We start from the raw sequence: 17,302 nt of genomic DNA, 5'->3' as shown, positions 1-17,302 counted from the left end.
GTAAATAACACTAAAAATATCAAGATTATCAACCTCGTTAATTTGCTGATAATACTTCATGTTGATAAGGCCAATTCTTTTTTTTTTAACCGTTTCATCGACAAATCCATGAATTTTAAACTGTCCAAAATATCAAAATTAGGTCCCAGAAAAAATTATAACTAGTACAGTTGTAATTAAGTACAATATTGATTCTTTAGTGCAAGATAGAGACAGTATTTTCTACAGAAGTTGGCGTTCATAACGTGATAGGTGTGAGAAAATAATCACCAACCTTCTCGGAATCTATGATAGTTTATGGAGGATCGTAGCTCCACCCATTTTAGTTTGTAGTCATCAGTTTGTTTGTCACGTGTCCTAATCCATCCCTTGTCAAGTAAAGGCTTTTCAATTCTATCAAAACAAACAGTCAATCAAAGTAAATCCCTAGTGGGCAATCACGGAACATCCGTTAGAAGGAGAGGGGCAACTGGGGCTGGCTGATCTTTGTTGACACCAGAACATTCCTCCCTCCCTCCGAAGATAGCAAGCAATAGCCACGCACTGCGACATACCTTCGCGAAAAACTGAATAATCAATATGGCTCTTAAGCTCCACCCATTTCAACTTGTACTCCTGAAAGTATCTGTCCTGAGTGCGTTGCCAACCTCTCGCTAATAGGCATTCTTCAACTCTATAGTTAACATACACAGAGTAATAAAAAAACAGAGATAATAGCGCTATTTATATTCTACAAGCAAAAAGTCATTAAAAAATTGCATTGTCAAATCAGGAGTGGTTATTCAAGAATTACATTATCCAATCAGGAATGGTTATTCAAAAAATACATTGTCCAATCAGAGTACTTATTAACAAATTGCATTATCCAATCAGAACTGTATTACTAACTTGACAATACATGTTTCTAACAAAAGCAATGATCTTAACGTTAAACTGGTGTTTTGGGACACATTTTTGATAAATATAAAATGTAGAAAATATGTGAGTATCCTTGTTTTGAATAATTGTGGCCAGCAGTACCATTCTTTGTGAATTCATGCACCTTGGGATACAATTAGAAAATGACATTTGAGCACAAAAAAAGGAAAGCCCAAACAATCTCCAATATTTGAAAACATGTCAAACAATAGTCACATAACACCACTAATCTTAAAGATACCATACATTGTATAGTGCATATATGGTAATATCATAGAACAGATTCTCAGATGGTGAACAATGCAGGTACTGTAAAATACATTATTTTAGCTGGAATTAATTTTCGCTGAATAGACTTTTTTGGTATTTTCACTGATTTTTGACAAGGTCATTTCGCTGGATTTTAGTTTCACTGAATCATTCTTCAGTGAAAATAGTGAAAATTAATTCCAAGCGAAAATAAAGTATTCCACAGTACAAGACATAACGTGTGATGCAATGATTGCTGGGAGGTGTTACCATTAATTGGATTACTTGAAGCAAGAATTGGTCAAAAAATTATAATTGTTCAGTTATTCAAGAGTTGAGTCATAAACAATTTACAGTTAGGTAAGAGTTGAGTCATGAGAAATGTATAGTTAGGCAAGAGTTGAGTCATGAGAAGTGCATAGTTAGGCAATAGTTGAGGCAAAGAAATTTATGGTTAAGCAAGGGTTGAGTCATGAGAAATGTATAGTTAAGCAAGAGTTGAGGAATAAGAAATTTATGGTTAAGCAAGAGTTGAGTCATGAGAAATGTATAGTTAAGCAAGAGTTGAGTCATGAACAATTTACAGTTAGGCAAGTTGAGTCATGAGAAATGTATAGTTAGGCAATAGTTGATGAATAAGAAATTTATGGTCAAGCAAGAGTTGAGTCATGAGAAATGTATAATTAGGCAATAGTTGAGGAATAAGAAATTTATAGTTAAGCAAGAGGTGAGTCATGAGAAATGTATAGTTTTAAAAGCAAGAGTTGAGTCATGAGAAATGTATAGTTAGAGAAGAGGCATGAAAAAATTACAGTTAGCTGAATCACGCTGTATTCAAGAATTCCAGATTAGTTTTATTAGGCAGTTGAAGACAGTATTGATATTTCAAGATTGCGAGCGCCAGAATTGATATAAGTCGTGTTCCATTACAGCCAACATACCAGCCACTACAAGAAGTATGAAAACGAAATTTGTCAAAATAATTTAAAATAAAATTGTTCATAATACTTACAATGACACACCATTTCCCCCTCCAATATAGAAAAGTGGAGTATCTTTATTTCGATTTGTACGACTTGAGTATGAGGTATTGTTAGGTTGTTCGTTTTGATCTCCTCCACTGGAACCACGGTTACTACGCAGTGACTTGTTTGGTTGACCTGAGTTGTTGCCACTTGGATTAGATGGTGATGTTCGTGAACCACTATTGCCACCTGAACAAAAAAACAAACAGAGAAATGCTGAATGTTATACATATACACTAAATCTCAAACTAAATCTCTATTAGCATAGCAATACCAATACCAATTTTTGTATATACTCGGGATAATGCTATTGTTTGGGTGCTAGGGAGTATAAATAGTACATACATGTAGATATTACAGAAGAACAATTTTGCAAGTACAGTAGGGAGGTATATAATCAAAGATATAAATGCTCAGGAATACAGATTTACTGAGGAATATAAAAATTAAACCTTTGCAGGTTCTACTATAGAGTTTACAGCAGTGTGGCTTTGCTAGTACCGGGGAGAGGAGGGGGGTATACTAAAAAGTTACATACTCAAAGTGGTATTCACTTGAGTGTATGTACTTTGCTGGTGTGCAGAGCAAGGCATTGCAACTGAATGTCATTAAATTTGGCGTTAAATATTGGCATACAACAGTAAACGAGGCGAAGTGCATGCATAAAAGCATCATATGCATCAAATATGAAGTTTTAGAAGGGAGTGCAACCTTGTTGACCTTGTAGTAGCAAATCACTTCAAAAAAATCCATTTCATGGTAAATTATGTTCTCTCTCAGTCAATTGATAAAGTGCATTTTTTTTTGATGACGTTGTCATCTTATATCACATCACAGTTGCAAGGAACCAGTCTGTCAGAGCTTTAAGATGCAGGTCAATTATATAATTCTGTTTTGCGTAATCAGATTCATTTTTCTAATCACTGCCCACATAACTTTGATTAAATTCATTTATTATTATATAACGATTGGTGCAGAAAAACTTTAACCCCACTTTGCTATATTAAGAGTTAACAGCTACATGTAGGGAGGCCACAGTGGAGGATTTTTTAAAAAAGCAGAAATGCGACTGGAGAATTGAGATATCTGGTTGTTAAGCCCTTCACGTAGTGCCGTGGGTAGAATTATGGAGGTATGACTATCAAATTTGGACTGCTAACATGCTGTCTGTTCAAGCGTAATAAATACAGATATCCTTCTCATAAACAGATAGTTATTTAATATCACTGTTACATAACAGTAACTGACTAGAGTTACTTTATTCACATAGGACTTAATTGTTTCTTCTTTGCTCTCAAGTCTAACTAGGTTTTCAAGAAAATCTTTGCCAATGTTCAAAACATACCATCAGTACTATGATATTCATAGTAATGTTGTAAATTGCAAAAAATAGACCTGTTTTTGATATCGAAACAGTGAAATATGCAGGTTTACTGGATCTCTCATCACTACAGGTGTTGTCTGTAGGCTGATTAGAGACACTTAGATTGCTGTTGTTCAAGGTACAATTTTTAGACAAAGTTGCTCTCGGTGAACATTCATGAAGCTTTGGCACAATTGTGTGAAATTGTTGATTGCCTTCAGTTTACACTAAACAATCAATTTTCAATGGTTTTCAAAGTGTTTGAATATTAGCGACCATTTCAGCTAAATTCACATATGACTGTTTGCTTTTATTTGGTAAACACAATTGGGATAGTGTACTGATTGAAATATGCAGATTCATAAAGACTTGCCTCTATTGCCAGTTACTGGAGCCCGAAATAATTCAGAACAAGCAGAAATTTGGGCCTCAAATACGCAGAAATTCACACATCTTGATTCAGTCAAAATATTTTACATTAACACCCAATCCCCTCAATGAAGCTTTATATGGTCTCAGAGTACAGATTTATTTAATAGCATTAGGTAATCAATTTACTATATATAGATATTACATATATGTAATAATTAACATTCACTTTACGTACAATCTGATTAGAGGGCGCCATTCTTATGTGACATGGATCTAATCCAGGAAGCACATAATCTGGCAGCTAGACTAATCCTGACTAATGACGGTTGGCATCAATAAGTTGTTTAGTTTTCAACAGTGCTCAATTATTTTCAGAAATCCCATCACAACATTTCAGAGAAATTGTTTTATAATCTCAATCTTATTTTGTCAATCTCACCCCTAACATTTGACTAAAAATAATTTTTGTAATATATGGTTATTCATGAGGGGTTTAACTGTAAGTTACTTTATTTTAGCTGGAAGTAATTTTCGCTGAGTAGACTTTTTGCGTGTTTTGTATGGAATTTATTTTCATTGATTTTTGACGAATTGAATGTGATATATAGGGAAAAAGGTATATTTGCTGGATTTTATTTTCACTGAATTCCTTTAGCAAAACTAGCGAAAATTAATTCCAAGCAAATATAAAGTATTCTACATTACTTCTGATCTGCAAAGATTATAACCAAAACTGCAATCATATGCCACCTTGATGCATAGTGGTTTTGAGCTCCATCCTTGATGCATAAATCCCTGTCTTGATGACCTTTGATCTCCATAATGTGTTTTAACTGTTGTGACCTTTGACCCATGCAAGGCACCCTAATAATTTTTCCTTTTATCTGTTTAGTTTCGATTTTCACCAGAATGAGTGTAATTCGTAGACGCTAGACTTGTAGTGCTATCATTTCCTGCCAACATTTCAAGAAGCCTTGTCAAGAAGCTCTTAGAGTCGGAAATTTAATTTCTATTTCAAATAATGATCCTGGAAGCTACTTTGGCAGTTGTAAATTCAATTGTATATGCTCCGGCTCACATCGGATGTCTTGCCATCGTTTCGTGAATTCTGCCAGCGTCACTTAACAATTACAGTTTTTTGTTATTTTACTGACTTTAATAATTATAATATCTTCGAGTTAACTGAAACACAGTCTCTCTATGATATGATAGAGGGATGGCGATTCAAAAATAACAAGATTTTTTTGTTGATCTTGTGTGACAGGTATAAATCAAACAAGGTATCTTCTTCACTCCACGCTGCACATAGGACATTTGCACAACCAGTGAAGTCCAACTATATCTCATAGATGGACTGTAACATAATATTTATAATGTTTGAGAAGCCTGCTCAGTACACATGTAAAATATTATGCAAATGTTGTATATGCTCTATTACAAGCTCTTCTCCTACATAAGGCACAAATAAATCAATAGCTGCATTTATTGTAGTACTGTAGAATATTTTATTTTCGCTTGGAATTTATTTTCGCTATTTTCGCTGAAGGGATGTTTCCGTGAAAATAAAATCGAGCGAATATACTTTTTTTCCTATATTTCATATTAAACTCATCAAAAATCAGTGAAAATAAATTCCACACAAAACGCCTAAAGAGCCTTTTCAGCGAAAATTTATTCCAGCGAAAATAAAGTATTCCACAGTATATTATTAAAATACAACTTACATAGGTGCTACTAATAGAATAATTACAGCATTGCTTTTACATAGTTCCACATATGACTACAATGGTACAAGAGGCACGTCTTTCAAATAAGTTAGTTGTTGGTATTAAGATTCAAGATTGAGCCTCCAATTAAAAACTTTAAACTCTCTAGAATATGCCCATATATCTATTGCATTTAACATTTTCAAATTTTTGTGTACATTTTTAAAATATTCTTCAATATTTCTAGGGAAAAAAACAAGATTTTGGAGCCAAAAGACAAAATGTGAGTTAATTTTTTAGTTTTTACTAAAACAAATTGGCTTTTTTTGTCAAAACCGTTTAAAGGAGAGTGTAGACTATAAACAGACTATTTTGTGAATTTGTGATGAAAACAGGAAACTGGTGGTGAAAAGATAAGACAGACTTTTGAGATAAAAATGGTTATTTTTCAAAAAAAACATACATGCAGGCATGAATGCACATTGTATGTTTGTAAATCTGTTCCTCTCTAGAACAGTTACCAGGACATTTCTTTTTAGATGATGCATATATAGACCCTTGTAGACATGTGACTTTATAGGGTGGGGATAGGGGTGTAGGTTGAGGGTGGGCAAGGGGGGTAGCTGGTACAGTTTTACGGAAAATAAAAAGGGCTTTTTACAATTTACAAAGAAAAAAAGACGTTTTTACAGTTTATAGTAATAAAAAATGGAACATTGATTGGTCCGAAGAGCTCTCCACCTCAAATTTTTCGCCATTGCTGCGCCGCGTGTAGAGACGCAGGCTCATAGTACCCTCGTAATGCTCTTCATTCGGTTAGAGGGCCTTTTTGCAGTGAAATGTGTCATCTAGTCGTTTTACAGTTTCTAAAATGTAATTTCCCTGGATTATTCTTTACGATTTTTTTATTTGAATGTAAATTCTTGTACGTACCGAGAAAAATGACACATTTTTACAGTGTACGAAAAAAATATTTGATTGATTACGTTGTACGTCTAGCCTGTGATTACAGAATTACGGAATTTATTTTTTTCAATTTACGTTGTACGAACAAAAAAATATTGCAATTACGTTGAACGAAAATAACCTTTGCCCCCCCTCTAGGTTGTCTCTGATATATATGCCTTCAATAACGCTTGACTCGTATGTAAATCATGCAACATCATAAAAGTCCATATTTGGATTGCAGTGAGAATGTATACTAATACTAAACCTGGGAGCTTATTCCAGCTATTCATCGACCATAGAAACTTGATGTGGTTTAAAATTGAATCACGAGAAAATCTTTCACACCACCGAAGGGTACCTTTCATATCATATCATATCCACAGTAATATCCAAGAAAGTAATTAGTAAAGTAAGAATTAGTAATGAACCCAATTAATTTAGTGACCTGAGGTGGTACAATAACAGTGTTTTGGCCTGTGAGGCTGAGTTCCCAATCTAGTAAATTATTTAACTCATGAATAAGTATTTGAGTGCCTTAATTATAGCCAACAGACAATGAACAGATATTATATAATTTATATAGTTTGAAGTATCGATAACTTGAGGGTGTGTGAGTGGGTGGGTGGTGGCTATAAGTACATGTCATTGTCAATAAAATAGTCCCTGTTTGATATATACAAGATCTAATACTAGTATGTGATTTATGTGTGAAGTTTAAACTTGATCAGTCCAGGCATGTCAAACACATGTATATGCAAGCTTCTGCCTGATCACCATATATAGGCAATAATCAATTTGCATCTCATTAATCATGCATGCAAGCTTCTGCCTGATCACCATATATAGACAATAATCAATTTGCATCTAATTAATCATGCATGCAAGCTTCTACCTGATCACCATATATAGACAATAATCAATGTACATGTTGCTAATTATGCATACAGCTTTTGTGTAATCACTATAAATGGGTGTAGCAACCAATGTACATCTCATTACTTATGCATGCAACTTCCATACAACTGCCATATGTGAGTGAAAAATATGAAAATATATCTCATTAATTATACATGCATACAAACTGAGATGTCCCATAACCATAAATGGAAGATAACAATCAATGTACATCTCTTCAATTATAAATGTAAGCTTCAATTTTATCACCATGGGGTATAACAATTATAAATAATATGTTTGCCATTTCATGTGCAACTTCTTTTAGTTTTTATATAATACATGTAACTTAGCTAAACCAAGGTTTGATCATGAAGCTAACATTTTTTAGCTCCAATAACGCTTATAATCATTTGTTTCTATAAGTAAATGTATGTAGCAACAAAGAATAAAATAAAATGATTTAACCCCTCGAATGTCATATTTCTAGCCCAAATTTCAGTGTAGCATATTGTACATTTCGATTTCTAATTCTATTATTTTTTGGTTTAATTTTTTAACCAAATGAAAATAATTACCATTTTTCTACATGTCTTGAACAAAATCTTTGTGAAAAAATGTGGAACAAATTGTACAAGTTTATTTTGTGAATAAACCCAGAGGCAACAACGCGAACGGACAGACGATTTGAACCGACGATTCATATCTACGTCTCCTACCGCAGGATCTTCGTTTTCATTATTTTAACATTTTGAAAAGATTTTAGCACTGAATGTAAAAATATTTGATATATTTATTTTAAATAACACACATTTTTTTCAACAGAAGCTTAGGATATAAGAAACAAATGAATTTAAAATCAAAGAAAGCTTAGAAAGAACTCCCGTGTGCTGAGAAGAGTATTGGAGACACATTAAAAATTAATTCAAAATTACTTATACTTAAGATATTGATGGAATAGCTGAAAACTAATTATGCAAATAAGGTAACTAATATGAACAGATTTAAGTGTAAAACTAATAAGGTCTGCACAATGTACCAAGTTTCATTGAAATGTGATTAGAACCAAAAATTCAGATTCGGCTGATACCCCGCCCATCCTAAACCCCGCCCATGGGCGATGTTTCAAATAGTGGGCGATGTTTTGGTCCACACATTGCCTGACTGAACCAACAAACATTTTTACAGACCCCAATTTTCCCGTCCGACATCTTGCATCGAGTGCGCTACTTCAAATATGACGCTAAAAATAATTCACTGTGAAGTTGAAACACGTAAAAATCCAATAAATCCAATGCTGTATACGAATTGTTGTTGCATGAAAAAATGGTATATGTTTGTATTTTATGCAAGTAGTAAAAGTCGTAACTTTAGAAGGTACGAGTATTATGGCTCGAGAATACATTTCACTTACGCTTATTACACTCAAATAAAGTCTGCGCTTGAAATGAATGCTATTTACAATGTTTGAAATACCCAAGCCTTCCTGATTCGAGCCTCTTGGTTGATTTGACAACGGTAGGTATCGTTAATGTTTAATCTTTGTCTGTATCGCATTCCTGCCAAAAAGTTCAAGATCGGTAAACAGGAAATGGGCAAACTAAAATGTTTCCTGCGTTTCACATGCAACATGATTATTGAAAAACACAGAGTTAAGCGGTCTTGTACGTTCTAGAAATCTAACCTTGCACACATAATCTTGTATTTGACGTGTTTTTTTTGTCCAAAAAAGACGTTCCCTTTCAATAAACTCTTCGCATTCGTGGTATTTGTGAGAGTTGAAAGATTTTTTGAACAAATGATAGGTAACTATATTAATTTGGGTGAAGCTGAGTGACCCAAATTTAAATTTCAGTGCGTGAATTCTGGAGGTCCTTGCCCAATGCCGCACGTAATTCAAACACATGGTTAGTAGAGTTCAGTCGAAATGTACATGAATAATGCGATCGAAGTGTGCTGCCCAGAGTTTATTATACAGTGGCCCCTCGCTAAGTCGCGCCTCGGTAAGTCGCGATTCGGCTAAGTCGCGGGTACTTTGATGGCTCCCAAAATTTCTATTGTTGTTTTGACGCTGTCAGAACTTTTCCCGAAAAACTGAGAGAAATTATCTATGAAGGTGGTTATTTTGACGAACATGTTTATAATTGCGATGAAACTGGTTTATTTTGGAAGCTGTTACCGTAGAAGTCGCAAGCAACAGCAAGCGGCCCACATAATATCAGACACAAACAAAATAATCAACGCAATGTTTACAGCAAACATAATCATGATTTTATTCGAATACTGCCTGACACATGTGATGATACATCAATTAACTAAACCGAGGGTTTATATGTGCTTTTTATATGTTTTTCAATGCACGACCTCCCTCTTTCACGACGTCCCTCGGTAAGTCGCGGCCCTCGATAAGTCACGGTTTTTACTTGGATCCCAACACCCGCGACTTAGCGAGGGGCCACTGTATTACATATTCACTTCATTTCGAATAAAATAATTCACCATTGGGAACATCGATGAATCACAGGACACCTGACTACTATGATTTAAATGCGCCCATGTTTATGTTTGCGTAATTATTACGAGTGCAACACATTATAAAATCGGTAATATAAATTACTTGAATTTGCGTAATTATTATGAAAGCATTACAAAGTTGAAATATTCAGAGCCGGTACAATATTGTAAACAAATTTGCGTCATTAGACAAGCAGCGCACCAAGTAAACGATGTTGATATATTCAAAGCCAGAGTTGCAGACAAGTTATGTGATTACAGTGTTGTCAGATATAATAACAATTTTACTAGGCCGACGCACGGAACACGAAAGAAAAAGGCTGGCAACGCGCCAGTTCAGTGCTTGACTGGAGGTCAAACTTCGGTCAACACACACTTGATGTCAGCAGTATCGCCGCGCAGCAACAGTTTGTCAAGAAGTACTTGAAGTTTAATTGCGCCCAAAATTATTTCGCTGATTACTCGGTTGTTGCAGCGTGTGTTGTGTCATGTCCATGATGCACCCCGTTTTCACTTTGGCTTGCTTTTCATTCTTGTTCACGTAATGCGATCTTTCACGAATGTATTAAAACACTTTGAATTTATACTTTGCATAATTATATTTGGTCAACGCGAAACATTATTTTTTCTAAACATTTTCTGAGACTATTTTTTTATCAGTGCATGGTTATTTTTCCGGACAAGATGGGCTTTGTAATATCTGCCATGACATCGCTCGGGCGATCTTTTGGTCCACATTTTTCTAAAAAAAAATCGAATCCTCCATAAGATCACCCAGGGCAGGGTATCAGCCGAATCCGGTAACTATTATGCTAATTAGAAAATTAATATGAACAGATTTTAACCCAAAATTAATCAGGCTGTCTATTGTCCTCGAGCATTTATGTACCAAGTTTTATTCAAATGTGATGATCAATACTTGAGATATCAGTATTAATTAATTATGTTAATTAGGTGATTAAGAAGCATAAATATTTACCAAAAAACTAATATGGTGTATAGTCCTAGGTTCATTGAAATGTGATGGGTACTCTTTTAAAAGTTTCATTGAAATCCAATGAGTGGTTTTTAGACATCAGTGCAACAGCCATAGAACAGCATAAATTTAACTAATTATGCAAATTAGGTATTTAATACATGTAGGCACAATTATTTATCCCAAAATTAATCAGGTCTCTGCATAGTCCTAGAATATCTATGTCGCAAGTCTCATTGAAATGTGATGATTAGTACTTGAGATATCAGGTGAAAAGCTGAAAATTAACTAATTATGCTAATAAGGTAATTAATATGCACACATATTTACTCAAAAACTAAACAGGGGTCTGCACAGTCCTCAAGTAACTATGTACCAAGTTTCAATGAAACGTGATCATTACTACTCGAAATATCAAAAGCTGAAAATTAATTAATTATGCAAATTAGGTAATTAATATGTACTGATATTACCCTAAAAACTGTCAGGTCTGTGTAGTGTCATATGACATCTATGTACCAAGTTTTATTGAAATGTTATGATTAGTACTTGAGATATCAGTGGAAAAGCAGAAAATTGATTAATCATTATGTAAATTAGATAATTAATAATATTAACAGATTTTTACCTGAAACTAATCAAATCTGCGCATTAGTTCAGAGCATCCATGTGCCAAGTTTCATTGAAATCCAATGAGTGGTTCTTCAAAAATCAGTGGAACAGTCATGGAACAGCTTGAAATCAGTTAATTATCATTCAAATTAGGTAATTAATATTCATAGATTTTTACCTAAAAGTAATCAAATCTGCGCACTAGTTCAGAGCATACACGTGCCAAGTTTCATCAAAATCAAATGAGTGGTTCTTCAGATATCAATGGAACAGTCTTGGAACAGCTAAAAATCAGCTAATTATCATGCAAATTAGGTAATTAATATTCATAGATTTTTACCAAAACTTAATCAACTCTGCGCATTATCCCAGAGCATCTATGTACCAAGTTTCACCAAAATTTGATTAATGGTTCTTGAGATAACGGTGGAACAAAAAAAGTGACATACATACATACATACATACATACATACATACATACATACATACATACATACATACATACATTTCTCTTTTTTATTACTCAAGTATTAAAAGTAACAATTATTTACAGTTTACATACATACATACATACAGACATACATACATACATACATACATACATACATACATACATACATACATACATACATTTCTCTTTTTTATTACTCAAGTATTAAAAGTAACAATTATTTACAGTTTACATACATACATACATACAGACATACATACATACATACATACATACATACATACATACATACATACATACATACATACATACATTTGAATCTTTTATTCTCGAGTAATAAAAAATCAGTTAACAATCACTGTTTAAATACAAGAATTGGACATATAGCGGTAAGTATAAATCAAAGGCGAATACAAGTGATACAGTACAGAAAAGTATACAATATAATATGTTTGAATATAAAACGATGAAAATTAATTACACATGATAATGCAACGAAATATAAAGTAATTGTACAGGTAGGTATAAAACAATATACATACATACAGACATACAGACAGACAGACAGACATACAGACAGGGTAACTGCAAAGACTCCCTTTTGTGCTTCGCACACGGGAGTCAAAAACGCGGAATACCAACAATTTTGGTGTAAAATGTCGCTTGTGGCAGAGTCTAGTTGTGGCTCTGTGGCTCCCTAGGTCAAGAAGACTCTGCAAGGGAGAGTGACAAAAAACATTACAGGTACACTTGGTGCTAATTCTGACTAGAATATACTAGTACTAGCAGAGCCATAGAAAACGCTTTAATTTTCATTATTTCATTCTCTCTATAATTATAGCAAAAATTGCAAGGTCAATGAGAAAATCATTTTAAAATCACATATGTTTATATCATCAATCTTGCGTGATTCTATGATTGGGTAAAATATATATATATATATATATATATATATATATAAATACAGACAAAATTGACATCAGAAAAGGTATGAACCATATTCATAAAAATCTTTTGAAAAATAGAAAATCTGTATCTTGACAACACGGGAATTGGATTCAATTTTGTTCCTTTTGAAAAAACCATACCGCTTATTATATTATTACGCTTTCCTTAGCCACGATTTTTGTTAGATCAAACCCGCCTGGATCCAACGAGGGAAGTTGGAGGATCTGTATTAAATTAGTTTATTTTCAGCGATAGAAAAAGTAATTCCCGATAGTCGTTGTTACATCTGTTGTTCAAAGTGAGGAGTTAAATGGTTATCCATCCTTGAGGGAAAACATGAGAACTGTTATTGTGTTCTTGCATTATCCCAGGGATCCAGTCAGTAAATGTCCTTGCAGCATATATTGTAATTTGATTGACATGTAGAGCACAATCACTGATTGGCTCATCTGGTCATGTGATATGCATGCCCATAAATAAATCATCTCAATAATTAAGTCTCTTGCAACACACCCTATGTCAGTTACAGATGCATGGTCCATTTTTGTGTTTTCACATATTTTCAATAAAATTGAATATATTTTCTCTGTTCAGTATCAGGCTGACTGAATTAGAAATTTTATATTACATATATTTCTCTGGTGCAAAGAAAACCAAAAACAAAACATATGAAGTCCAAACAATATATTTCACGATTTAAATGATTTCAAATTATATTCTATCATTATGAGTCTGTATTCTTCCAGGTTTCAATAAGTCCAAGCAAGTCAGACACTAGTTTTTGTTTTTATTTTATAATAATTAACAATTTTACCCACTGTGACAACAAATATCTACAGTTGCACTCATTCATAGATGCTTGGGGTCTAAAGACTATGATGTAACTATATAATACATGAATAGTTGGGAAATATTTGAGGATTTGTCGTTTTTTTCCAAATAATAACTGTGGGCCACAGTAATCAGGGACAGCGGCAAACATTTTTGAATCTGTCCACATAAATTGAAAAATGAAACTTAAGCCAAATATCCAAATGAAAATGTCAACTGCGAACTCTTTTTCATGATTCTTGAAATATCCCATCATGGATATAAGACATTGTTGTTTATTCATGACTTTCACTTATAATAATTGCAGATACCCAAGTCGATATCATAAAATTATGACATGTGTTGAATTATAGATGGTACTTGTACTTGCTTCTTAAGCCTCAAGCATCCATTATAAAATGTAATAATTGCACTGGATCTAAGCACTATAAGCTTAATAATCACTACCAGGAAACATTATGTGTTCTGCATGGTTCACCATACTTTGCATTTCATCCCAATATAGTTTATTCTTACAAATCTACCAAGTCAGGAATTATTGGGTTTTGTGTTGCTATTTTTAATATTCACCAAGTCATCTATTGTCTATCCAAGCCTATGATACAATGGTAATTTATTATTTTGCACATGTATATATTGTTTTAAAATTATGTCAGATTTAGATTTCAGAGACAGTGTCAGAGTGGTAGGAATTAAATTTCTGTATCTCGATGTACAAACTTTTTTTCACACCATGAGACCCATATCAAAAACAAAGCACTTTGACGTAGATGAAACACCAAGTTAACGCTCTTAACGTATCAATTCAAGGGTTTGAATTTAAATACAATGTACCAACATTTTCACAGCCTATTTCCCTGTATGTGTGAATATTCGTGCAATCAAATACGTCACATACTCATCTCAAAACAACAACGTATGAATTCAAAGGTTTCAATCTAAATACAATGTACCGGTACCAACATTTCCCCAACCTATTTCCCTGTATGTGTGAATATTCGTGCAATCAAGTACGTCACGTACTCATCTCAAAACAACAACATATCAGTTCAAAGGTTTCAATCTAAATAAAATGTATCAACATTTTCGCAACCTATTTCCCTGTATGTGCGAATATTCGTGCAATCAAATACGTCACGTACTCATCTCAAAACAACAACGTATCAATTCAAGGGTTTCAATCTAAATAAAATGTACCAACATTTTCGCAACCTATTTCCCTGTATGTGCGAATATTCGTGCAATCAAATACGTCACGTACTCATCTCAAAACAACAATAAATCAACCGTTATCTCCTCAGAGCAGAACTACTTGATCACGTGCTCACTTGTGCCTTGTACACATCACACACTCTCTGCCATCAAGTATGACAGCACTTTAGGGACATCATTATCATTTAACATTACGATATATCGGGGAAAAACATCAATTGGTTTATCACCACGATTTCATATACCGGGGGTAACATCTGATCTAAAGAAGGTAAAATCATTATGAAAATGCAATCAAGTGAGAGGCATGATGTGATATATTAGACACTAACAAGTCCCTAAGGTTCAGCTGTGATCACGCGTTAGAGTGAAATTTAATGACTATTTTTGATACTAACCTGTGCCCGAGGTTGTTGAACATTTGCTTTTCTGTTTGTCGTCTCCGTCAAAAGGTTCATCTTCATCACAGGAAATTTCACCATAGTAATCTCTTTCTATGCAAACTTCTTCATCCACGTTACCATGGCAACATGAACAGTTTTCTTCCTCACTGTCAAACTCATCGCAAATTGAACATGTGTCGGAGTAGGATTCTTCAAAATGTTCACCATCTTCCACCCCAAACAATACTATTGTATCATTTTCCTCTGTTCTTTTATCATATACATTTAAGTTTGCGGAGACTTCTGAACACGAGTCCCCAAGGAATTCATTTTCTGTAAGTCCCTCTAAAGTTCTATCATCAATTTCTATCTCGGCACTATGTTCAGTTATCTCGTCTTGTACTGTGGGTTTGATTGTAGACATCTCACTAGATAAGGAAGCATTCTGTAACTCTGCATCTCTGTTGTCATGGTAACAACTCCCATCGTCATCATCATCTACACCACCTGCTGCCTCATCTTGTTCTGGTTCTTCACTTTGAAGTGAGAATATAGATTTCTTTCCTGGTTCATACTTGGACTTTCTCCATAAATGTTCTGGACAAAAGCTGAAAACAAAATATTTATTTTATTTTTTGCTTTAAATTACAGAAAAGATGGAAAGTCAATCGTTTACATAGCAACCAATTTTAATATGTTTAATATTATAAATTTATCATATAAAACTTGTTCATAACGCATACGAGAAAAAATCATGAATATTCATGAGGGATTGTTCCATAGACCTTAAATGCAAATGGCTGAGATTGAAAGAGTTTGTTTGTTTTCCACCCTGCATCACGTCCTCCAAATACCATGGTTACATAGATGAGTGGAACAATTGATGCGATGACGAGAGAGAATGGAAAACTATTCAAGGGGTAAAAACAATTCTTGTGGCTTTCTCTCGCTCTCAACAAGATCTCAGTGACTATTTACATCTGAGGTTTATTATCAACATGTGAGAGAGGGTGAAATCATGGAACATACCTTCTACAAACACCTCTTAACCACGTGTCAATTGACTTGAAGTGATAAACCATGGAATGGTAACTTTTAGAAACAAACTTATATGAATCAAATACTTGTACCACTCCTTTCTGCCACCTAGCACCAACTGTTTTGATGCCATCACCTGCCCAAATCTCAACGTGTACCATATCATGCCTTTGTTTCTTTGCTGCCAAATGGATACAAAATAATAATTCAAAAATTAATTATGTATTCAACCTGTAATACATAATTACTTATAACGAAATAACCAATTAAACGCTTAAGTGACACAGATGGGTGAATGCCATGTTGAATAGAATATTGTATGGATTAGTTATATTTCTACATCTGTCTACATCACATAAGCGTTTCATCATTAGAGGGCGCAATTCCTTGGTTAGACATGTTTGAATCATTTGATTCAGTTAACATAACATATAAGACAGCAAGTAGGTTGGATAGAAGTGTATATAAACCCAAAATACCAAATAATGCATATACTAAATCATTGAAATAATACATGTTTTGACCATAGAAAAATCAAGTTAATTTTGGGGAGGGGGTGTTAAAGACAATCTCAATTTGATACTGAGAGCAAAACATTGCACTAAGCTGTTTTTAAAGTTTATTTTTATTTTTCCTGCCCTTGCAAACTTTGCTTAGAGTAGGTAGTGGAGTTGAAAGTTAAACGAAGAGATTATATTGCTGGGCGTGTTTTTATTATCCATAGTCCTCATCAATTCATTATAAAAACACACACACGCCCATCCAATATTTTGAATAGTAATTTAGGATAATGATTACATCTCTACTGTTAAACATCAGACTACCAATCTACACAGTCACGTCTGAGTCTGGTTGGGTAGGT

At 33.8% G+C, this 17,302-nt stretch overlaps 1 protein-coding gene across 1 annotated transcript in view; it reads right to left on the bottom strand.

Annotated features, from left to right (window-relative positions):
* Nucleotides 1–17,302, bottom strand: part of LOC144346250 (uncharacterized) — a 60,609-nt gene that overhangs the window by 17,640 nt on the left and 25,667 nt on the right. The window contains exons 4-7 of the mRNA XM_085490490.1: nucleotides 16,432–16,621; nucleotides 15,418–16,010; nucleotides 2,180–2,381; nucleotides 275–393 (exon numbers count right to left, since the gene is read on the bottom strand). Of these exons, the coding sequence (XP_085346616.1) occupies nucleotides 275–393; nucleotides 2,180–2,381; nucleotides 15,418–16,010; nucleotides 16,432–16,621 (1,104 nt within the window). The remainder of the gene's footprint in view (nucleotides 1–274; nucleotides 394–2,179; nucleotides 2,382–15,417; nucleotides 16,011–16,431; nucleotides 16,622–17,302) is intronic.

Source organism: Saccoglossus kowalevskii, chromosome 15 (assembly GCF_978046115.1).
Source record: "Saccoglossus kowalevskii chromosome 15, keSacKowa6.1, whole genome shotgun sequence".
Classification (NCBI taxonomy): domain Eukaryota; kingdom Metazoa; phylum Hemichordata; class Enteropneusta; family Harrimaniidae; genus Saccoglossus; species Saccoglossus kowalevskii.
The sequence above is the reverse complement of the archived record's forward strand: the minus strand, read 5'-3'. Positions and strand labels throughout refer to the sequence as shown.